Source organism: Callithrix jacchus, chromosome 12, assembly GCF_049354715.1.
Source record: "Callithrix jacchus isolate 240 chromosome 12, calJac240_pri, whole genome shotgun sequence".
NCBI lineage: Eukaryota > Metazoa > Chordata > Mammalia > Primates > Cebidae > Callithrix > Callithrix jacchus.
Genome location: NC_133513.1, coordinates 91530749 through 91552751, shown reverse-complemented (window position 1 = coordinate 91552751; position 22003 = coordinate 91530749). Strand labels below are relative to the sequence as shown.

Here is a 22003-nt window from a genome sequence, read left to right as displayed (position 1 = left end):
ACCCTGCTTTCTCCTCCAAGAATGTTCTACCCTTATAGGTGCTGCTAAGATCAGAATTTGTCAGAGGTGTGGGTCATGGTCCTCCTGCATTAGAAGCACCTAGAGCGATTGCTAAGCATGCAGCATGATTCTTAGGCCAGCTCATACCTTCTGAAGCAGATATGTGGGGATTTGAGCCAGATATAGTCATTTTAATAAAGACCTCAAAGAATTCTTTACACACTCACATATGAGAATCACTACCCTGTAATATAGGCAAAGCAAGTTTTATTATCTTTAATTTACAGATCAAAGAATGTAGGTGCACAAATATTAAATGATTTACCAAGCTCAAAAACCAGAACCAAGAAGAGGAAACTACACTTATTGAGTGCCAACAGTGGACCAGGCACTACATTTGTTTCTGCAGTTTGTTTTCTTGTTAATTCTCACAACACTTCTGGGAAATAAGTTCTGTTCTTCCCATATGATGGATCAAGTAGGTTAAACAACTTTCCCAAGGTCACATGGTTAATGAACCGTGGAGCCAGGTCACAAATCAGGTAAGTGTTTGACACTAGGACCATTGTCTTGCTACTCAGTGAAGCTATTTTTCTGAATCTTCATCTTTCAATTAAGTTAAATAGTCAAGTGTACAAAATAAATACATTTCTTCTCCACCTCAGTTCCTCAATGTTCACTCTTAGAGCCAGGTTTGTAGCAGGGTTTGAACGTAGAAAAAATTGCTTTTTCATGTGAAATCCATAACCAAATCCTGATGTATTTTTCCTCCTTCTCACCAGGATCTACAGCCAGGTCAAATAATTTCAGGTTATTAGAGCCTTCTTTGCTTGAATCCAAGTCTTTACAACTTCCTCAGCAGCATTTTTGACTGTCAAGCCATGTCTTTCATGATCTTCTCCTAACCAGCACCCTCCAGTCCAGCAGGAGCCTTCCAGATCTCTTTCATCATCGTTTCTCATCATCCCTCATTTCCCTGTCTTTTTCTCATTCCAGTCAAGCAAATCTATTTCGTCTTCTCATATGTGTTATTCTCTCACATTTGCCTCTGTCTTGTTCCAGACGTTGTCCTATAGCCTGCCATCTCCCAACCTTCCACTGGCAGCAAATAGGCTCCATCTCGGGGGCCAGTTTTAGTAAACAGGGCCTGGCACTCTATCTTGAGAAAAACTCTTAGGCCAATTGTGAGATAAATAAGGGAGTATTGAGATCTTTTACCAGAGGCTCAGCAAAAAGAAATAGCACATGTAGTACGGATTCGCTGTCTCTGCATGGTTATAACAAGGGCTTTAGAATCAGAATTGGGTTTGAATCCCAGCTCTGGAATTAACTCCCTCTGTAATCTTGAGCACAGTTTCTTATCTATAAAATGAGACTGATAATACCAACCTTATAGAGTTGTAAAATAGATAATCTGCTTACCAAAAGCCTGTCAACAGACAAACAGTAATTAACTTATTTTTTCCTTTCTTCATTCAGGATTTTCCTTAAATTAAACTGCCAGGAAGTAACTTTTATCAACAAGATGTATTGGTTGAAGAGTCTCACCCATCTTAATTTCTGTATATTTAAGGCTCTATAAACCTACCACACTAAGGGAAATGTAAGCTCCAAGGGAAGCCTAAATGGTACTGGCCATTAAAGTCAACAAACATATAACTGTATACTATTTATCAGTCTACTGCCAACGTGCTATTATTAACATACATAAATAGGGATGGGTAGAGAGGAGAGGCAAGGAGTGAGTAAGGGAGAAAGAAAAGGAGGACTGAAGGTGAGTGAGAAAAGGGGGAAGGGAGAAAGAGAGAGAGATCAATATTTCATTTCTTCTGTGTAGCACCCAGACTAGCTCAACATATAATTAACCATGAAAAAGTAAGTGACTTTGGACCAAATGGAATATGCCCCAAAATGTTGTTTATCCAGAGTTCAGCCTGGTTTACTGTAACTCATGATGAATTCTTTGCTCACAAGTTTTCTGTAGGCTTTTGTGTTAGTCACAAAATGGCTGTCACATCTTATTTGTGTTAGTTAACATAAGCAAAGATTCTCTTTGTGGACAGGAAAGATCAGGCTGCTATACTCTTATTAACGTATATATTCAGTTAGATATCGAGTTCCTGGTGAAGGATTTATCCTCTTTCCTGGGAGCAAAATTCAGAAATCAGATTTTAGGATTGCAATCTGTGATCCAGAAGTAGAAATCAAACCCCAAAGACTATGAGTAAAGATGGGCCTTATTATATTGTTACAATAGAGAGCTGTGATATGCCCTGGGAGAGAAGGCTCGATGATATTTCAGATACGTCATCTGTGCAGGTGGATAACAAAGAAAAGAAATTCTCCCAGATTTGTAGTCCCCTGTGTGTGTGTTGAGGGGGTAGTGGGGGCGGTGTGGAAGGAACTCTCACAATGAAAGGAGATATTTTGTTCGTTTCTCTAGTAGCAGATTGGCCCTAATGGGAAGACTCCCAAATACTGAAATGTGTGTCTGGCACTGGCCAATTTCATTAGATATAGATCCTGTCCTCTTCCCTCTCTTATGCTTCTTTGCATGACTTGAGGTCAGCATGAGGGCAAATATCCCTTGTCCTCTAAAATCATAGTCCAGATTTCTGTCATCATAATTCAGGTATGGAAACATCCAACCTTGGAAAACCAAGGTCTTCCACTCTTGTCAGTATTCACAGCCTGAGTCATCATTAACGTGTAACTTCATAGACCTAAATCTAGGGATTAGAATGGAAGTAAATGGTAGAAAGTCCTTGGATAATACCAGACCCTAAACAGAATTTCACTCTCCCAGTGGAATTTCACTCCTGACAGCACCATTCTGTGTGCATGTTATTCCACCTCTAATATTACTGTTGCTGAGCAGTTTGCAGCTGTGGTAAAGTTGTTCATTTATGTGGTTTGGGCCAGTTTCTGAGAAACAGGCAGAACTAGAGAGCAGAAGAATCTATCAATGTTAGATTTGAATAAAGAAAATAATGATCTTTTTGGAATTGTCCTCCACAGTGTCAATACAGACATAAAAATGGAGTATAGGAATGGTATAGATTTCTACATATAAGATATAGAAACCCTTAATGTTCAGGGAAGGTGCATGGGGACAGAGAGAATACCCCAAACTCATTGACTGTAATATCCATTCCTTGAAATTGTATCTAATCATTTTCCTTTGTGTTATTTCTATGGTTGGTTTTCTTTTTCTAATTTTAATATATATATATATATAATATATATATATTATTCAAAAACTTCTGAAAACAGAATGTTTGCCCCATTTTAGATGAGGTTTTTCTAAAAAGACAAGGATGTGTTTGGTCATCTTGTCAGGATTTGGAAATGCATATTTTATTTAACATTATTTGCAAATTTGATTTTTCCTCTTCAAACTAACTGTAGAAATGCTTCCATATGCTTGAAGTTGAGCTCATCATTTTGTTAAGAAAGAAAAAGGTAAAAATGCAGTTTATAGCAATTTTTACATGAATGTATACTTAACAATGGTGTTTCCTCAAAGTTAGCTAAAACAACTTTTCTACTGCTTCAATATACCACTAAGGTTAAAAAGATAATATAATTTGTCTTAAAATATTAAATTGTGATTGAAATTTTTTAAATACAAAGTAACTAAACTACATTTTAATATTTTTATTTCTTATACAAAATATTAGGTGAGGATCTGACTTTAACTTTTTTTCCCAAATAGACAACAAATCATATAGCACATTTCAAAATCCTTCAGGTGTTCAGATGCTGAATTCCTTCTTGTGTAATAAATTCTTATGTAGCTTTTAACATCCTATTCCATAGATCTCCTTACTAAATTTTGAATGTTTTAATCACTACAAATATCATGATAATATATGATAGATCCCATAAATGCCCCTGCATTATTCCAATTTTTCAAAATTTTCTTGGCTTCTTCCAGATGAATGTTAGAATGGTTTTGTAAACCTTCAAAAATTTCTGCTGGCATTTTTTATTAGAATTTGATTAAGGTTATAAGTTGATTTAAGAAGAGTAATTGATATTCCTCTGTAGGATCATGGCTATTTTTCTATATTTTATTTTAAAATATTTTTCTGTAAACTATATAATCTACTTATGGGCTCAGGATATTTCTCATTTAATTATAGATTTTATGGATTTTCTCTGAGAGATGTGGAGTGCAGAGGTGGAGATGCCTTGTCAGCATCTATTGTTTCTTGACTTTTTAATTGTCACCATTCTAACTGGAGAAGGTATCTCATTGTGGTTTTGATTTGCATTTCTCTAATGATCAGTGATGTTGAGCTTTTTTTTTTCATATATTTGTTCACCACATAAATTTTTTTTTTTGAGAAGCATCTGTTCATATTCTTTGCCCACTTTTTGATGGGGCTGTATTTCTCTTGTAAATGTGTTTAAGTTCTTTGTAGATCATGGATATTAGACCTTTGTCAGACGGATAAATTGTGAAACTTTTCTCTCATTCTATAGGTTGTCTGTTTGCTTTGATAATAGTTTCTTTTGCTGTGCAGAGCTCTTTAGTTTAATTAGATCCCATTTGTCAATTTTGGCTTTGATTACAATTGCTTTTGGCATTTTCGTCATGAAGTCTTTGCCCACACCTATGTCCTTAATGGTATTGCCTAGGTATTCTCCTAGGGTTTTTATGGTTTGAGGTTTTACATTGAAGTCTTAAATACATCTTGAGTTAATTTTTGTATAAGGTGTAAAGAAAAGGTCCAGTTTCAGTTTTCTGCATTTGATGGCTAGCCAGTTTTCCCAGCACCATTTATTAAATAGGGAATCCTTTCCCCATTGCTTATTTTGTCCAGTTTGTCAAAGATCAGAAGGCTGTAGATGTGTGATGTTATTTCTGAGGTCTCTGTTCTGGCCCGTTGATCTATATGTCAGTTTTGGTACCAGTACCATGCTGTTATAAATACTGTAGACTTGTAGTATTGCTGGTAGCAGGGTGCCACCAGCTTCGTTATTTTTGCTTAAGATTGTCTTGGCTATATGGGCTCTTTTGTGGTTCCATATGAAATTTAAAGTAGTTTTTCTAACTCTGTGAAAAATGTTAATGGTAGTTTGATGGGAATAACATTGAATCTATAAATGTCTTTGGGCAGTATGGCCATTTTCACAATATTGATTCTTCCTATCCATAAGGATAGAATGTTTTTCCATTTATTTGTGTCCTCTCTGATTTTCTTGAGCAGTGGTTTGTAGTTCTCCTTGAAGAGGTCCTTTACATCCCTTGTTAGCTGTATCCCTAGGTATTTTATTCTCTTTGTAGCAATTTCGAATAGGAGTTCATTCATGATTTGGCTCTCTGTTTGTCTATTGATATGTATGAATGCTTGTGATTTTTGTACATTGATTGTGTCTCCTCGAACTTTGCTGAAGTTTATCAGCCTAAGGAGTTTCGGGGCTGAGATAATATGGTTTTCTGAGTACAGGATCATGTCATCTGCAAAGAGAGACAACGTGACTTCCTCTCTTCCTATTTGAATATGTTTATTTCTTTCTCTTGTCTGATTGCCTGTCCAGAGCTTCCAATATTATGTTGAATAGGAGTGGTGAGAAAGGGCATCCTTGTCTTGTGCTGGTTTTCAAAGGCAATGCTTCCAGCTTTTGGCCATTCAGTATGATATTGGCTGTGTGTGTTTGGCATACATAGCTCATTATTTTGAGATATATTTTTTAAAAACCTAGTTTATTGAGAGTTTTTAACATGAAGAGATGTTGATTTTTATCAAAGGCATTTTCTGAATCTATTGAGATGATTATGTAATATTCGTCAGTGGTTCTGTTTATGTGATTGATTATGTTTATTAATTTGTGTATTTATTGTGTGGGACTCTAAGCCCTGCATCCCAGTAAGTTTCTTGATGTACTGCAGGATTTAGTTTTGCCAGTATTTTATTGAGGATTTTTGCATTGATGTTCATCAGGGATATTGGCCTAACGTTTTATTTTTGTGTGTCTCTGCCAGGCTCTGGTATCAGGATGATGTTGACCTCATAAAATGAGTTAGGGAGGAATCCCTCCTTTTCAATTGTTTGGAATAGTTTCAGAGGGACTGATATCAGCTCTTCTTTGTACCTCTGGTAGAATTCAGCTATAAATCCATCTAGTCCTGGGCTTTTTTTGATTGGTAGGCTATTAATTACTGCCTCAATTTCAGTACTTGTTATTGGTCTATTCAGGGTTTTAACTTCTTCCTGGTTTAGTCTTGGTGGGTGTATGTGTCCAGGAATTTATCCACTTCTAGATTTTCATGTTTACCTGTGTACAGGTGTTTATAGCATTCTCTGATGGTAGCTTGTATTTCTTTGGGGTCAGTGGTGATATCCCTTTTATCATTTTTTATTGTGTCTATTTGATTCTTCTCTTTTTTCTTCTTAGTCTAGTTTTGTTACTTTTTTTCTAAAAACCAGGTCCTGGATTCGTTGATTTTTTTGAAGGTTTTTTTTTTTTTTTTGTCTCTATCTCCTTCAGTTCTGCTTTCATCTTAGTTATTTCTTGTCTTCTGCTAGCATTTGGATTTGTTTGCTCTTGCTTCCCTAGCTCTTTTAACTGTGATGTTAGGGTGTTGATTTGAGATCTTCCCAGCTTTCTAATGTGGGCATTTTAGTGCTATAAATTTTCCTCTAAACACTGCTTTAGCTGTGTTCCAGAGACTTTTTGGTATGTTGTATCTTTGATCTCATTGGTTTCAAAGAACTTCTTTATTTCTTCCTTAATTTCATTATTTACCCAGGAGTCATTCAGGAACAGATTGTTCAAATTCCATGTGTTGTGTGGTTTTGAGTGAGTTCCTTAATCCTGAGTTCTAATTTGATTGCACTGTGGTCTGAGAGACTGTTATGATTTCCATTCTTTTGCATTTGCTGAGGAGTATTTTACTTCCAATTTTGTGGCTGATTTTAGAATAAGTGCCATGTGGCACTGAGAAGAATGTATATTCTGTTGGGTTTTGGCTGGAGAGTTCTGCAGATGTCTATTAGGTCCACTTGATCCAGAGCTGAGTTTAAGTCCTGAATATCTTTGTTAATTTTCTGTCTTGTTCATCTAGTATTGACAGCGGGATGTTAAAGTCTTCCATTCTTATTGTGTGGGAGTCTAAATCTCTTTGTAGGTCTGTAAGAACTTGCTATATGAATCTGAGTGCTCCTGTATTGTGTGAAAATATATTTAGGATAATGCACTCTTCTTGTTGAATTGATCCCTTTACCATTGTGTAATGCCCATTTTTGTCTTTTTTGATCTTTGTGGGTTTAAAGTCTGTTTTGTCAGAGACTAGGATTGCAACCCCTACATTTTTTTTCCATTTCCTTGGTAAATATTCTTCCATCCCTTTATTTTGAGCCAATGTATGTCTTTACACATGAAATGGGTCTCCTGAATACAGCATACCAATGGGTCTTGACTCTATCTAGTTTGCTAGTCTGTGTCTTCTAATTGGAACATTTAGCCCATTTACATGTAAGGTCAATAATGTTATATGTGAATTTGATCCTGTCATCATGATGCTGTCTAGTTTTTTTGCACACTTGTTGATGCAGTTACTTCATAATGTCATTGGTCTTTATATTTTGGTATGCTTTTGCAGTGGCTGGTACCAGTTTTTTCCCTTCCATATTTAGTGCTTCCTTCAGGAGCTCTTGCAAGGCAGGCCTGGTGTGACAAAATCCCTCAGTGTTTGCTTGTCTAGAAAGGATTTAATTCCTCCTTCATTTATGAACCTGGCTGGATTTGAAATTCTGAGTTAAAAATTCTTTTCTTTAAGAATATTGAATATTGGCCCCCACTGTCTTCTGGCTTGTAGGATTTCTGCTGAGAGGTCTGCTGTTAGTCTAATGGGCTTCTCTTTGTGAGCAACCCAAACTTTCGGGCTGCCCTTAACATACTTTCCTTTGTTTCAACCTTGGAGAATCTGATGATTATGTGTCTTGGGGTTGATCTTCTCATGGAGTATCTTAGTGGTGTTCTCTATATTTCCTGAATTTGAATGTTGGCCTGACTTTCTAGGTTGGGGAGGTTCTCCTGGATAATATCCTGTAGTATGTTTTCTAACTTGGTTTCATTCTCCCTGTCTCTTTCAGGTGCTCCAATTAGTCAGACATTCAGTCTTTTGACATAGTCCCATATTTCCCAGAGGTTTTGTTCATTCTTTCTTTTCTAATCTTCTCTGCATGCCTTATTTCAGGAAGATGGTTTTCAAAATCTGATATCCTTTCTTTCACTTAGTTGATTTGGCTATTGATGCTTGTGTATACTTCACAAAGTTCTCATGTTTTTCAGCTCCATCAGATTATTTATGTTCCTCTCTAAACTGGTTATTAGTTTATGAACCAAGGTTCTTATCTTCTTTGCATTGGGTTAGAACGTTTTCCTTTAGCTCAGTGGAATTTGTTATTAGCCACCTTCTGAAGCCTACTTCTGTCAATTCATTCGTCTCAACTTCCATCCAGTTCTGTGCCCTTGCTGGGGAGGCATTGTGATAATTTGGAGGAGAAGAGGCACTCTGGCCTTTAGCTTTTCAGCATTTTGTCATTGAGTCTTTCTCATCTTCATGAATTTGTCTAGTATTGGTCTTTGAGGCTGCTGACCCTTGGATGGGGTTTTTATGGGGACTTTTTTTGTTGTTGTTGATGCTGTTATTACTGCTTTCTGTTTGTTTTTCTTGCAATAGTCAGGTCCTTCTTCTGTAGGGCTGCTATAGTTTGCTGGGGGTCCACTTCAGGCTCTATTCATCTGGTTCACTCCCATGCCTGGAGATGTCACTTGAGGAAGCTGGAGAACAAGAAAGATGAGTGCCTGCTCCTTCCTCTGGGATCTCTGACTTCAAGGGGCACCAAACTGATGCCAATAGGAACACTCCTGCATAGGGTGTCTGACAACCTATGTTGGAAGGAATCACCCAGGTGGGTGGCACAGGGAACAGGACCTATTTAATGAAGCACTTTGACTATCTCTTGATGGAGTGGGTGTGCTTCACTGGGGGGAATCCCACTCGTCTGGGCTGCCTGGATTCCTCACAACTAGCAGGAGGAAGGACTAAGTCTGCTGGTCCATGGAGACTGTGGCCACACCTCCCATTAGGGGCTCAGGCCCAGGGAGATCAGAGTTCTGTCCCTGACCCCTGGCTAAAGTTTTGAGAGTTCTGCCCAATGAGGAGAGATGGGTCAAGGTCAGGCCTGAAGAGGCACTTTGGTCACAGTATGCCACAGCCAGGGTGTTGGGCTGTGGGGATACCCCTTGGGACCAAGCCATCCTCCTGGCTCTAGCAGGGGAAAGCACAGCCTGGAGCTATAGAGGTGGCTACTGTTCTTCTCTCACCCTGTGAACTTAGTGTATTAGGCAGGTATCAGTCCCAGTGTTGGCTGTCACCCCTCCCCCAGGAACTCAATAGGCTTAGATAGCAGGGAGCTGCAGCTGTGGTGCTGGTCACCCCTCCCCCTGAGAGCTCAACAGGCTTAAGCAGATTCTAGTTTAGTGGCTGTTGAGAATCAATGCAGCTCCATGTTTGGAACCCTAGCCCAGTGGTATGGGATCATAAGGTGGGAACTTCCAATTCATGGGTTGCACAGTTCCATGGAAAAAGCATGTTTTCTCAGGCTGGGTAGCACACTCACTGACTGCATTTCCTGGCTAGGGGGGTGGGAGCTCCTCTGCCCTGTGTGGTTCTCAGGTGGGCTGCCGCACCACACTGCTTTTCCTTCCTCTCCATGGGTCATGCCAGCAGCCTCGTCAGTTCTGATGACAGAACCTGGATACCTTGGTTGCTGGTGCAGAAGGGGCACGCTGTTTTTGCTGGGAGCCTCTCTGATCATCACTGCTTCTAGTCGGCCATCTTGGCCCACCCCTACATCAAATATTTCTATTTCAGAGACTTTAGACATTATTTTGGAGGAGTAAATTGAATGTAAACATTTGTTTTTACATTTCCTTCTTTGAAATAACACTTGTGTCTAAGATTTTCTAGGTTTTTAAATTTTTTGAGTATCTAAGAAGGAGGTACAAAATTTCATCTCTTCCTCTTTATTTTTTGGCCATCCTACTTTTAAGATTATTATCAGGACTTCCCTGCTTAGATTGGCATAGGTGGCAGGGATAGTATTATGAATCTTAATCTGTTTTCTTTCTCTTTGTATTTTTTCGTCTTCTTTCTATCCACTCAAGAGCTGGTTGTCTGCCTGTTGATAGAGTAGTATGTGACAAGAGGAAAAGGCAAATACTGCTCAAGTCGTTCTGGCTTTTGAATTCCAGAAGGGGAACTTTAGAGGACATAGAACCAGAAATAGTGAGGAGAGTGGAGCTACTCTCCCAAATTTAAAAGAGATTGTCCTGGGCTGGGGAAAGGAGATGAGGTAAAGAGAAAGAGAAATCCATGGGCTTCAAATGCAGAGGATGTCTGTGCCATGTTTCCCAATGACTGCTGCTAGGAGGTGTGGCATGACTCCATCAAAAATTGGCCATTTGGGGTTTTAGGAAATGTACTTCTCTAGCCATCTCCTAAAGAAGCTAGTAATCCATGTAATGGAATTGACAATATTCACCTTACCAAGCAAAGGAATTTTTAAGAATTATAAGAAATAACATGTGAATCGTTGGCACTCAGTAGGTACTCAGTAAATGTTACATTCCTTCCAACCCACATTGACATTTTGGCCCTGCTCTTCAAACCAGTTCTATTCCTTGGTCACTCCCATGTGCCATTTTCTGCGTTCTTGCTTGAAGATTGCTGAATGGTACTGGAGAAAGAAAGGCAAAACCATGCGGACAAAGGCCAAGCCAAGGCTTCTGTGTTATTTTCCTCATCCTCCATCCTCATCCTCCTTCTCCTCCTCCTCCTCCATTTCCTTCTCTCTTTTTCTTCCCCCATTCTCAGTCCCATTGTTTCCTTCCCTTCTTCTTTTTCTCTCCTTTTATAAACTTCACTTTAATGCTAACCAACAGTCCTGGCATCCAGCCCTTATGTTTCTCTCACGTACTCCTCCAGAGAGACTCAATTCTCTTCTGCTGTCACAGCAAAGCAGAGCCTCTGTTTAGACAACACAGCAACCCACACAGCATGAGCAACATGCATCTGCCTTGCAAGATTATGCTGGGGTAAAGCAGAGAGAGGGCCTTCTAGACAAAACACCATCTTTCTCCCTGGTAGAAGAATTCTTCAGTTAAGAAGTACTATTAAAGATTGCTTCTCCCTCTGCAGCAAAATTCCTTGCCAGGGTCTCAGGACTAAAAGGAATATCCTAAAGAACTGAGATATTCCTTTTGGTTTCCTGTGCCTGGGCAATGACTCCTTTAACTAGTAGTAATAACCATGATAACACATAGCCTCAGAACATGTGGACAGGGAGAAGGAGGTAGGTAGGTAATTGAGTTATTCACAGACATGCAATTTATGAATCCTTTGTCACCTTTGGGCCCCCAGAAGCATCCTCTTGGCCTATTGATTTTCCTGGAATCTCCAGAAATACAGAAGGTGGGGAACTGCTAGCAAGGCTTTGATATATGCTTGACTACATGGAACAAAGTCTGGCTTCCCTTTTGAGCTGAGCATGATTGTCAGATAACACTCAGTCCTCTACTTAGCTGCTCCAAAAGTAGACAATAGATTTCTCTTTGTGGGGCTCAACTTTCTGTGCTGATACAGGTGTGGCAGCCCCTCATTGGGGCATATTTGATGGTCCTTTTTACATGTATAAATAAATTGGGTTTTCCCATGCTCGCTCCAGGAAAGCCTGAAGTTTTTCAAAGGCATCTTTTGTGCTGTCATCCTTGGGAAATATTATTTTGTTTCCTAGCAGAGATTGGAGTCCTTAGAGAAAAGAAAATGGGATAGATAAGTCTTGGCTATGGGGAAAATTGATGTGGGAGCCATCAGGCATGGGCTTGGAAAGACAAATATAGATAGAATGCCTTACTGGGATTATGATTTCCAGATGGTGTGGTGTTGGGGTCCGGCACATCTGCCGGGGGGCTACCGACCTGTGGGAGTCCCCGAGACTGCCAACATAGATGTCTCGTTCAACCTGAGGGAGAGAGTGTGTGGAAGTGAAAGAAAAAAGAAAAGCAGAGTCTGGAGGGCTGGCTTAGGCTATGTCCAAGCAGCAATTTTATTTTTGCAATATGTTCCATTATATGCTTTTCTGAAGTTAATGTTGTTTACGCCAGGTCAACATACTTAAGTTACAGTAAGCAAGTTATGCCCACTAAGTTACACCCAGTAAGTAAGTTAAGCCCAGTAAGTCAGTTATGCCCAGTAAGCTATGGTAAGTAAGTTATAGTTACGCCCAGTAAGTTATGGTAAGTTATAGTTACACCCAGTAAGTTACAGTAAGTAAGTTACCAAGTGTAAATACTTAAGTTAATATTTTACAATGAAGGTAACAAGGGTCCAAAATGAACACAATCAAGCAATAAACCATAAGGAGCCGAAAGTGGACACAATGCCTACCAAGTCCTCATATCCATAAAGTAATATCTGTTAATTATTTTGAATAGCATAGTCCCTCTCTCGGCTCCTGCTTTCCCTCAGCTCGACTCCCCCAACCGGGGATCTGTGTCTGGGCTCAAGCTCGCCGTATGGCGAGGCCCATTTCCTAGGGGCCTCACACGGAAGCGATCCCCACAGATCCCTCAGTGAGGGATGTATAGGGAGCTGGAAGTATGGTTACCTTCATCTTTATAGTTTGACCTCCAATAGCTGTGTCTAGGCCATCATTGTGACTATGGAGGCTCCTCTCAGAAAGTATACCTGCTTAGGGGTTGGTCTAATCTATGCCCCAGTTTATTTCCTTTTGATTTGAGGGATGTGGTTTAATCTAAGTTGTAATATCTTTTTTCTTTCTATTCCTTACAGATTCATGAAGGTGGCAGGAAGCACAGTAGATGCAGTTACCTGGCAACAGTAGGTATTCACCATTTTTGCTCTTACTTATTATCAGCTGCTGTGAAATGAAAGATAATTAGTGGTCACCAAGTTCATAGCTGACATTTAATAAGCTATCCTTCATCTTCCAGGAAAAAATTTAAAAGTAACTCTAAAGTTGCTTTTATGGCACATGCTGTCTCAAAGTACTATAATTTTGTTGGGTTGTTTTCAGAAAAATTAAAAAAGAAACTGATGAATTTTGGAGATTTCAGCTATTATATAACCTTTTAATTAATCTGTCATCAGTGAACAAGTAATGGGGATCTGAGCATGCCACTGTTTTCCCGTAGGCTTTTTCTTTGGGAGTAAATTTCCTTGTATAAAACAGGAAATAGTTTTAATTGCTTAATATGTTTGTGAAAATAGAAACACCTTGTTATATGAGTGTCAGTGGTCTAAATTAGTGCCAAGTGAATCTCTAATATGAAGCAGTTAAAAAAAAAAGAATGTCAAGATGAAGCAGCTTGAAGAGAGAGAATAAACTCCAACATTGCAGGAAGACTCTTACAATGGGCCCTCATAGGTCTTGGCAATGGCCCTCTCTCTCAGTTACTGTAACCCTTCCCATCTAGCCTATGCACTCCTTTTGTCTATCATCTGTTTGAAGTGGGTCACAATGTCCACTGTGGATTCATGACAGATGTGAAAGAAAATGAAGTGGATGAAATCTTTATTAAATATCCCTAAAGTGTTTTTGTTTGCTGGCAATCAATAATTTCAACCATAATGGGAATTATTTTAGTCCATATTTAGACACTTAATTTCTCTAAAAAATAAAGTTCCGAATGTTTTCAGAAATTCTTATTCTTCTTCAGTTTGTTTCTGTGAGTTATGGATTGAGTAAGTTTGAGGATCTTGTCATTCCCTTGCTTGAAAGCCCACCGTGTCTCTCCTTTGCACTTGGAAACAAAGCCAAACTCTCCATGCTGGCCTTTCGTGTTTGGGCTCTGTTATTTTCTGATTTCATCTGATGCCACTCTGCCCTTATTCTGTCCCAGCTCACTGGTAGTCTTTTCATTCTTTCAGGTCCACTTGCCTGTCTGCCTCTGGATCTTTGTCTATGTTCCTCCTCCTGCTTGAAATGCTGTTCTCCCTACTCTTGTGTGGCTAACTCCTTTTTATCTTTTAAGTCTCACCTTACATGTCTTCTCCTAGAGAGGCTTTCCCTTCTCTGGTGATTGTATCCAAAAGAGATCCTCCATTTCATTCTTTTTCTTAGCTGTTTTATTCATAGCACTTATAATAACTTATAATTACTTTTTCCATATGACTTGTTTTTGTAATTTGTTTGTTTTTCTCTTCTACCAGATTGGCACTTATTCAATTTACCCAGTACTTATTTAGACAATAGTTTATCAGACAATAAAAATAGCAATGACAACAACAATGAGAATAAAAATAATAATGTACCAGGAACGGTTCTTAAACTTCATATGCCTTATTGTAGCTGATCCTCACAACCGCCAAATGAGCTAGGGTCTATTTTTATCTCTGTTTTACTGTAACTTAGAGGAAATTGTGGACTATCCAAAGATAACACAGAAAGTGGAAAATGTTGGACTTAAAGTTGCGTCTGTCTCACTCCAAGGGCTATTGTCTTAACTATTACTGCTTTGATAACAAGATAATGTCCCTTTACTGAAGTTCTGTTCAGTGTCCTCACCAAAACAGCTATCTGGATAATGTAGCATAAAGGCTGAACCCTTAAGAATTTATAGGATTTGTGGAGAAGATAAGGATATCAGCATTAAAAAAATTATTGGCTAAGAATGTATGGCTTTAATTATTATGGCTGACAGGGAGGGATAAGCGAAAGCTTTTCTTTTCTATTCAAGTACTCTTCCTGACACAAAAGGAATGAAGGGAGCACAGTATTATTTTTATGATGCAAAAATATATTTTAATAAATACATTTTGTTTACTGGCTACTTTAAAAATATTGGCCACATCTCCAGATAAATACCACTGTTTGCAACTACTCCAAAAATACCCTCAAAACCAAGCAGGAGGATGTATTTCTTTTGGCTTCAGGATCAGTATTCATTTGAGGACAAGTAGCCCGTGAAATCTACAGTTTATCCTTTCCAGCCACAGTTTTCAGTCAAGAATTGGAAAAATCAAGGAAGAAAACCAGGCAATTCTGGCCAGAAGGACCTCATGAAAATTAAAGCCAACCGCCACATTTCTTCAATCCTGAGAAATGCTAAGGTGAAGATGTCCTAATAATGTAAAGAAATCAAGAGATATTGCTAGAAAAAAAAAAGGAGAGGAGACTAACATAGAATTTGTCATTTGTCACTATATGTAGATGGCCAGAAGAAACATTTCAATATTGGAATGTTGAGCTTGGATCTTGAACAACCTAATTTCTCAGTCAGAAGTTATGAATAAACAAATCTCTGTAGTTTGACTATTTTAATTTGGAAGCATATTCTTGGATTTGCTATACTTTGAGGACCAAGATATATGACTTAATAATTGATCCTGCCCAACAACCCATTGAGAAAACCCAGAAAAAGTTATTAAGATAAAAGCATAAGTACAAGTATAGTGTAGTAGCTTGTATCATAATAATCGTTATATAGACAGCATTGATAAAATATAAAGTATTTTTTAAAAAAAAAAAACCACTGGAGTATGACCAAAAAAGGCAGAAACTAAAGGAAGGTACTCAACCTTTAAAAGAAGTGAACAGTACTAGATGAGATTTACTTTTATTTAACTTTTATTTAACTGTAGTTACTTAACAATTCATTCATTAGCAGGTAACTAGAACTCAAACAGAAATGTACGCTCGCTCATATTGGCTAGAAGTGTCCAGAGGCTGGAAATTGAGGGTGGAAATCTCACAAAGAAGGAACTTCAGGGTAAAAATACCAAATATGCATATAAACTTCCCTCAAACCTTTGTCTGATGCCTGAAATGTATATATTCATGGGATGTTCCAAGGAACCTAGTGGAAAGAAACATCTGGAAGCCTAAAAAAGTTGAACAGAGATTTCAGCTGCCATTTGTCACATGAGAGACAGAGGTTGGAATTTGAATGTCACAAATTTAAAGGGACTTGATAAACAACTTGTTATTACAGTGAAATGTAAAAGAGTAGTTATGCCTTAAGTGTAGTCTATTCAGGACTAAGATTTGCTCTAAGACTCAAGTATAACCAAAACAGACTTGCCCAAAGAAAGCATAAAATGATGCCTTCAGAAGAACAAGAAAATCCGTCATTCATTCAACTTCCTGCTAGATTCAAAATCAGCATTCTTCTCTCCCTATGGTATATCATTGACACTTGGCTATATTCAATAAAAAATTCCTGGACATGCAAAAAACAGGAAAATATGACCATGATGAAGAGGATAAGCAATAAATAGAAACCCAGAGATGACCCAGATATTAGAATTAGCTGACAAGGATTTTAAATAAGCTATTATAATTACATTTTCCCTGTAATTTTATATTCATAGAGTTGCAGGGAAAATGTCCATATTGAGAACATATGGACATTTCTCCATATTAGCCTGGAGAAATATCAGCAATGAAATGGAAACTATAAAAAAGAACCAAAATGAAGTTCTTGAAGTGAAAAGACAAATATCTGAAATGGTAACTCATTGGATGGGCTTGACAAGAGATTGGAAACCACAGAAGAAAGAGTAAACTTGCATACTGAACTGTAGAAATGATACAATTTAAAGAACAGAGAGGAAAAAATAGAGTGAAAAAATGAACAGTTTGAGTGACCTCATTGTCAATACCAAGTAGTCTAACATATCCACAATTAGAGTTCAGACAAATAGTAAAAATAAAATGTGGCAGCATTGTCTTTTTTTATTGTGCATGTTATTTATTTATTTGTTTATTTGTTGTTTTATTATACTTTTAAGTTCTGGGGTACATGTGCAGGTCGGGCAGGATTGTTACGTAGGTATACACATGCCATGGTGGTTTGCTGCACCCATCCCCCCGTCACCTATATTAGATATTTCTCCTAATTTCATCCCTCCCTAATCCCCCCACTCCCTGCTATCCCTCCGCTAGCCCCCCATACCCCACAACAGGCCCCAGTGTGTGATGTCCTCCTCCCTGTGTCCATGAGTTCTCATTCTTCAACATCCACTTCTGAGTCAGAACATGCGGTGTTCGGTTTTCTGTTCTTGTGTCAGTTTGCTGAGAATGATGGTTTCCAGCTTCATCCATGTCTCTGCAAAGGACACGAACTCATCCTTTCTTATGGCTTCATAGTATTTTATGGTGTATATGTGCTACATTTTCTTTATCTAGTCTATCACTGATGGGTATTTGGGTTGGTTCCAGGTCTTTGCTGTTGTAAACAGTGCCTCAATGAATATACGTGTGCATGTGTCTTTTTAATAGGATGATTTATAATCCTTTAAGTATATACCCAGTAATGGGATTGCTGGGTCAGATGGTATTTTTATTCCTAGATCCTTGAGAAATTGCCACACTGCCTTCCACAAGGGTTGTACGAATTTACACTCCCACCAACAGTGTAAAGTGTTCCTGTTTCTCTGCATCCTCTCCAGCATCTGTTGTCTCCTGATTTTTTAATGATTGCCATTCTAACTGTCATGAGATGGTATCTCAGTGTGGTTTTGATTTGCATTTCTCTAATGACCAGTGATGATGAGCATTTTATCATCTGTTTATTGGCCTCATAGATGTCTTCTTTTGAAAAGTGTCTGTTCATGTCCTTCGCCCACTTTTGAATGGGTTTGTTTGTATTTTTCTTGTAAATCTGTTTGAGTTCTTTGTAGATCCTGGATATTAGCCCTTTGTCAGATGGGTAGATTGCAAAAATTTTTTCCCAGTTTGTTGGTTGCCAGTTCACTCTAATGATTGTTTATTTTGCTATGCAGTAGCTCTGGAGTTTAATTAGATCCCATTTGTCTATTTTGGCTTTTGTTGCCATTGCTTTTGGTGTTTTAGTCATAAAGTTCTTGTTTTTGCCTATGTCCTGAATGGTTTTGCCTAGGTTTTCTTCTAGGGTTTTTATAGTGTTAGGTCTTATGTTTAGATCTTTAATCCATCTGGAGTTAACTTAAGTGTAAGGTGTCAGGAAAGGGTCCAGTTTCTGCTTTCTGCACATGGCTAGCCAGTTTTCCCAACACCATTTATTAAACAGGGAATCCTTTCCCCATTGCTTGTTTTTCTCAGGTTTGTCAGTGATCTGATGGTTGTAGATGTGTGGCATTACCTCCGAGGCCTCTGTTCTGTTCAATTGGTCTATGTCTCTGTTTTGGTACCAGTACCAAACAGCAGTACCATGCTGTTTTGGTTGCTATAGCTTTGTAGTATAGTTTGAAGTTAGGTAGCATGATGCCTCCAGCTTTGCTCTTTTTGCTTAGGATTGTCTTGGCTATGCAAGCTCTCTTTTGGTTCCACATGAAGTTTAAGGTGGTTGTTTTCAGTTCTGTGAAGAAGGTCAATGGTAGCTTGGTGGGAATAGCACTGAATCTATAAATTACTTTGGGCAGTATAGCAATTTTCATTATATTGATTCTTCCCATTCATCATCATGGAATGTTTTTCCATCTGTTTGTGTCCTCTCTTATTTCCTTGAGCAGTGGTTTATAGTTCTCCTTGAAGAGGTCTTTCATGTCCCTTGTTAGTTGTATTCCTAGGTATTTTATTCTCCTTGTAGCAATTGTGAATGGGAGTTTGCTCATGATTTGGCTCTCTGTTTGTCTGTTATTGATGTAAAGGAATGTTTTTGCCCATTCAGTATGATATTGGCTGTGGGTTTGTCATAAATAGCTTTTATTATATTGAGATACATTCCATCAACACCTAGATTGTTGAGAGTTTTAGCATAAAGGGCTGTTGAATTTTGTCAAAGGCTTTCTCTGTATCTATTGAGAAATCATGTGGTTTTTGTCTTTGGTTCTCTTTATGTGATGGATTATGTTTATAGATTTGCATATGTTGAACCAGCCTTGCATCCCTGGGATGAAGCCTACTTGATCGTGATTCGAAAGCTTTTTGATGTTCTGTTGGATTTGGTTTGCCAGTATTTTATCGAAGATTTTCACATCAATGTTCATCATGGATATTGGCCTGAAATTTTCTTTTTCAGTTGTGTCTCTGCCAGGTTTCAGTATCAGGATGATTTTGGTCTCATAAAATAAGTTAGGTAGGATTCCCTCTTTTTCTATTGTTTGGAATAGTTTCAGAAGGAATGGTACCAGCTCCTCTTTGTACATCTGGTAGACTTCAGCTGTGAACCTGTCTGGTCCTGGACATTTTTTGGTTTGTAGGCTATTAATTGCTGCCTCAACTTCAGACTTTTTATTTGTCTATTCAGGGATTCAACTTCTTCCAGATTTAGTCTTGGGAGGGTGTAAGTGCCCACGAATTTATCCATTTCTTCTAGATTTACTGGTTTATGTGCATAGAGTTGTTTGTAGTAATCTGTGATGGTAGTTTGTATTTCCGTGGAATTATTGGTGATATCCCTTTTATCATTTTTATTGCATCTATTCATTTCTTCTCTCTTTTCTTTTTTATTAGTCTAGCTGGCAGTCTATTTTGTTGAGCTTTTCAAAAAACCAGCTCCTGCATTCATTGATTTTTGGAGGGGTGTGTGTGTGTGTGTGTGTGTGTGTGTGTGTGTGTCTATCTCCTTAAGTTCTGCTCTGATCTTAGTTATTTCTTGTCTTTTCCTAGCTTTTCAATTTGTTTGATCTTGCTCCTCTAGTTCTTTGAATTGTGACTATAGGATGTTGATTTTAGATCTTTCCTTACTTCACATGTGGGCATTTAGTGCTATAAATTTCCTCTAAACACTGCTTTAAATGTGTCCCAGATATTCTGGTACATTGTATCTTCATTCTCATTGGTTCTGAAAAACATCTTTATTTCTGCCTTCATTTCGTTATTTATCCAGTAGTCATTCAGGAGCAGATTGTTCAGTTTCCATGAAGTTGTACAGTTTTGAATGATTTTGTTAATCCTGAGTTCTAATTTGATTGCACTGTGGTCTGGGAGACTGGTTGTTATGATTTCTGTACTTTACATTTGCTGAGGAGTGATTTACTTCTAATTATGTGGTCAATTTTAGAGTAAGTGTGATGTGATGCTAACTTGAACTCAAATCTGGACCAAGTGGACCTAACAGACATCTACAGAACTCTCCACCCCAAATCCACAGAATATACATTCATCTTTAAGAAATCAAAGTTGAACTTCTTCCAATTTTGGTGGATAACATTAATTTACAGATTCAAGAAGCTAGGTAAATCCTAAGATGGATAAATTCAAAGAAAATCATATCTCGGTGCATGATACTCAAACTGCTGAGAACAAAATAACAAAACTCTTTAAAGCATTCAGACAAAAATACACTTTATATATAGGGAACAGAGACACAAATGGTGGCCTATTTGACATCAGAAACAATGCAGGACAGAGTACAACAGAACAATATTCTGAAATGATAAGGAAAAAAATGTAAAGCTAGAATTCCATATTCACCAAAAATATTATTCAAAAATGAAAGTGAAATAACGAAATTTTTTATCACTGAAAGCCAGTAGATTCGTGTTGCAAGAAATAGGGTGCAGTGGCTCACACCTGTAATCCCAGCATTTTGAGAGACCAAGATGGATGGATCACCTGAGGTCAAGAGTCTGAGACCACCCTGACCAACATGGTGAAACCCTGTCTCTACTAAAATATGCAAAAGTTAGCTGGGCATGGTGGCAGGTGCCTATAATCCCAGCTACTCAAGAGGCTAAGGCAGGAGAATCACTTGAACCTGGGAAGCAGAGGTTGCAGTGAGCCAAGATCATGCCATTGCACTCCAGCCTGGGTGACAGAGCAAGACTTCACTGCCCCACCTCACCAAAAACAAAAGAAATACTAAAGGAAATTCTTCAGAGAGAAAGACAGTAGCACCAGAAGGAAACCTGGATCTCAAAAAACAATGAAGAGCATTGGAAATGGTACATTTGTGGCTAAATATAAAAAACTATTTTTTTCCTAATTTATTTTAAAAATACTGACTCGTAAAAATATAAATTGTATTATGTGGTTGATAACATATATAGATGTAAAAATATATGGTATAATACCACAAAGGATGAGAAAAGGAGGAGTCAGTAAATGGAATTATAGTATTACAAAGTTCTTTTATATGAGTAGTACAATATTTACTTTGAGAAGGTTGTGATATGCAAGGGTGATAATTATATTTCTACAGCAGTCCCTTTAAAAATAATGACAAAAAGTATAGCTGAAAAGCCATATTAAAATTCAAATGCAATACTAAGAAATACTGAATTAACCTGAAAAAAAGGAGAAAGAGAGGAACAAAAAATAAATGGGAAAAAGAATCAAATAACAAAATGGTAGACTGAACCATGACTATGTCAATAATTATATTAAGTGTAAATGTTCTAAACAGTGTAATTAAAAGGCAAAGTTTGTCAGACTGGAAGCTATAGAAGACTATTCTGTCTACAAGAGACACACTTTAAATATAAAGACATACAGATTGAAAATAAAAGGATGGGAATAATATGTCATGCAAGCAGTTATAAAAAGCTGGTGAGGCTACATTAATATCAACCAAAGTAGGCTCAAAAAAAGGAGAATTTTCAGAGAAAAGGAGATTATTCATAGTGATACAAGGATCAATTCATCAGGAAGACATAATAATCATAAATGTATTATCCCATAGTAGACAGTATAATGAACCTACCCCAAAGATATCTGCATTCTAATCTCTAGAACCTGTAAATATGTTACATTATATGGCAAAGGGGAATTAAGGTTGCAGATGGAATTAGCTGCTAATCATCTGACTTTAAAGCAAGGAGTTTATTCTGGAATATCCAAAGGGACCCAATATAACCACAAGAGTGGAAGAGGAAGGCATAAAGAGGAGGCACAGGGAGATTTAACTTTGGAGAGGAGGTTAGAGAAATGTAAGGTAAGCAGGATTTGACCTACAATTGCTGGATTTGGAGATAGAGGAAGAGGAACATGCGCCAAAGATTGGTAGCCCATAGAAGCCAGAAAAGGCAATAATATGGTTT

At 37.9% G+C, this 22003-nt stretch overlaps 1 protein-coding gene across 2 annotated transcripts in view; it reads left to right on the top strand.

The window, feature by feature from the left end:
• Positions 1 to 22003, top strand: part of HPSE2 (heparanase 2 (inactive)) — an 880681-nt gene that overhangs the window by 597541 nt on the left and 261137 nt on the right. For both annotated transcript variants that reach the window (XM_035268743.3, XM_002756506.5), the window contains one exon: positions 12872 to 12919. In XM_035268743.3, the coding sequence (XP_035124634.1) occupies positions 12872 to 12919 (48 nt within the window). The remainder of the gene's footprint in view (positions 1 to 12871; positions 12920 to 22003) is intronic.